We start from the raw sequence: 1817 nt of genomic DNA on the forward strand, positions 1-1817 counted from the left end.
TTGGGGACAGTTGGGGGGCTTTGGGGGGCACTGGGTGATTACTGAGGGATACTGGGACACACTGGGGGGAACCAGGGGGCACTGGGAGGGACTGGGTTGTTACTTAGGGATGCTGGGAGGGCACTGGGAGGGACTGGAGGTGAACTGGGGCACACTGGGGGGCACTAGCAGAGAACTGGGGAGGTACTGGGGGATTACCAGGACACACGGGGGGACACTGGCAGGTTACTGGGCCATGCTGGGGGTTACTGGGTGCTCACTGGAGGATCACTGGGCCATACTGGGGGGCAGTGAGAGGTCACTGGGATACATTGGGTGGTCACTGAGAGGGTTACTGGGCCATAATGAGAGTGACTGGGAGGTCATTGGAATATACTGGGGACAATGATATCCCCTTACCCGGATGTGGTACATCTCCCCCCCCTGGATTTTGGGGGCCATCCCTAGCACCTCTCCCCTGGGGTTCGGGGGACTCCCTGAACCCCAAGGCTGGGCTTTAGGGGATCCCCCCAAATCCCCTCAAAACCTCTGAAATCTCCTCAGAAATCCACCCCTGGACTCGTCGAAACCTCCTCAAGGTCCTCCCAAATCCCCTCAGAGACCTCATCCCTCCCCAGGACCCCCTAAACCCTCTCAGTGACCCACAAAACCCACCTGGGACACCCCAAGCCCATTTAGGGACCCCTCCAGTCCCCCTCAGGGACCCTTAAAACCGTCTGGGACACCTTAAACCCCCTAGAGACCCCAAAAGTGCCTAAAAGGTCCCCACAAAATCTCTCCAGGATCCCCAAACCTCCTCAGAGCCTTCCAAAGCCCACTGGGTGATTACAGGGGATACTGGGGCACACTGGGGGGAACCAGGGGGCAGTGGGAGGGACTGGGGGGGAACTGAGGGATGCTGGGAGGGCACTGGGAGGGACTGGAGGGGAACTGGGGCACACGGGGGGGCATTGGCAGAGAACTGGGGAGTTACTGGGGGATTACCAGGACACACGAGGGGACACTGGCAGGTTACTGGGCTATACTGAGAGTCATTTGGAGGTCATTGGGATATACTGGGGGGCAGTGGGATCCCCATATCCAGATGTGGTACATGTGTCCCCCTCTGGATTCTGGGGGGCACCTCAAGGCCCCTTCTCTTGGGGGCTGGGGACCCCCTGCACCCCACTGCTGAGCTTTAGGGGACCCCCACAATCCCCTCAAAACCTCTGAAATACCCTCCGAAATCCACCCCTGGACCCGTCGAAACCTCCTCAAGGTCCCCTCAAATCCCCTCAGAGACCTCATCCCTCCCCAGCACCCCCTAAACCCTCTCAGTGACCCGCAAAACCCACCTGGGATCCCCCAAGCCCATTCAGGGACCCCCCCAGTCCCCCTCAGGGACCCTCAAAACCGTCCGGGACACCTTAAACCCCCCAGAGACCCCAAAAGTGCCGAAAAGGTCCCCTCAGAGCCCCCCAGGAACCCCAAACCTCCTCGCAGACCTCCAAAGCCCACCGTGGACCCTTCAAAATCTCCTCAGAAACCAAACCGCCCTCAGAGACCCCCAAACCCCTTCAGGGACCGTCAACCTTCCCCGAGTCCCTTCAGGGACCCCTCAAAACCTCCTCGGGAACCCCCGAACTCCTCCGCTAAGCCTCCACGAGACCTCCAGCCCTTCCCCCCCCAGCCGCGCTCCCCGCAGCCCCCGAGGGGACCCCCAGACCCCGCTCTCCCGCACCCCCCGCCAGCTCTTACAGCACAATGCGGGCCCCGCCGCCATCACCGATTCCCGGAAGTCAACACGGCGCTCTGCGCGCGCACCGCCTTTAGAGAAC

The 1817-nt window shown here is 61.3% G+C and overlaps 1 protein-coding gene and 1 pseudogene across 1 annotated transcript in view; one reads left to right on the forward strand and one right to left on the reverse strand.

Annotated features, from left to right (window-relative positions):
* LOC115307144 (gastrula zinc finger protein XlCGF7.1-like) overlaps positions 1-441 on the reverse strand; it is a 5560-nt gene extending 5119 nt beyond the window's left edge. Inside the window, exon 1 of the mRNA XM_029957981.1 lies at positions 400-441. Within this exon, the coding sequence (XP_029813841.1) occupies positions 400-441 (42 nt within the window). The remainder of the gene's footprint in view (positions 1-399) is intronic.
* LOC108638853 overlaps positions 1-1817 on the forward strand; it is a 200105-nt pseudogene that overhangs the window by 191609 nt on the left and 6679 nt on the right.

Source organism: Manacus vitellinus, unplaced genomic scaffold (genome assembly GCF_001715985.3).
Source record: "Manacus vitellinus isolate BGI_N305 unplaced genomic scaffold, ASM171598v3 scaffold_132_pilon, whole genome shotgun sequence".
NCBI classification, from domain to species: Eukaryota; Metazoa; Chordata; class Aves; order Passeriformes; family Pipridae; genus Manacus; species Manacus vitellinus.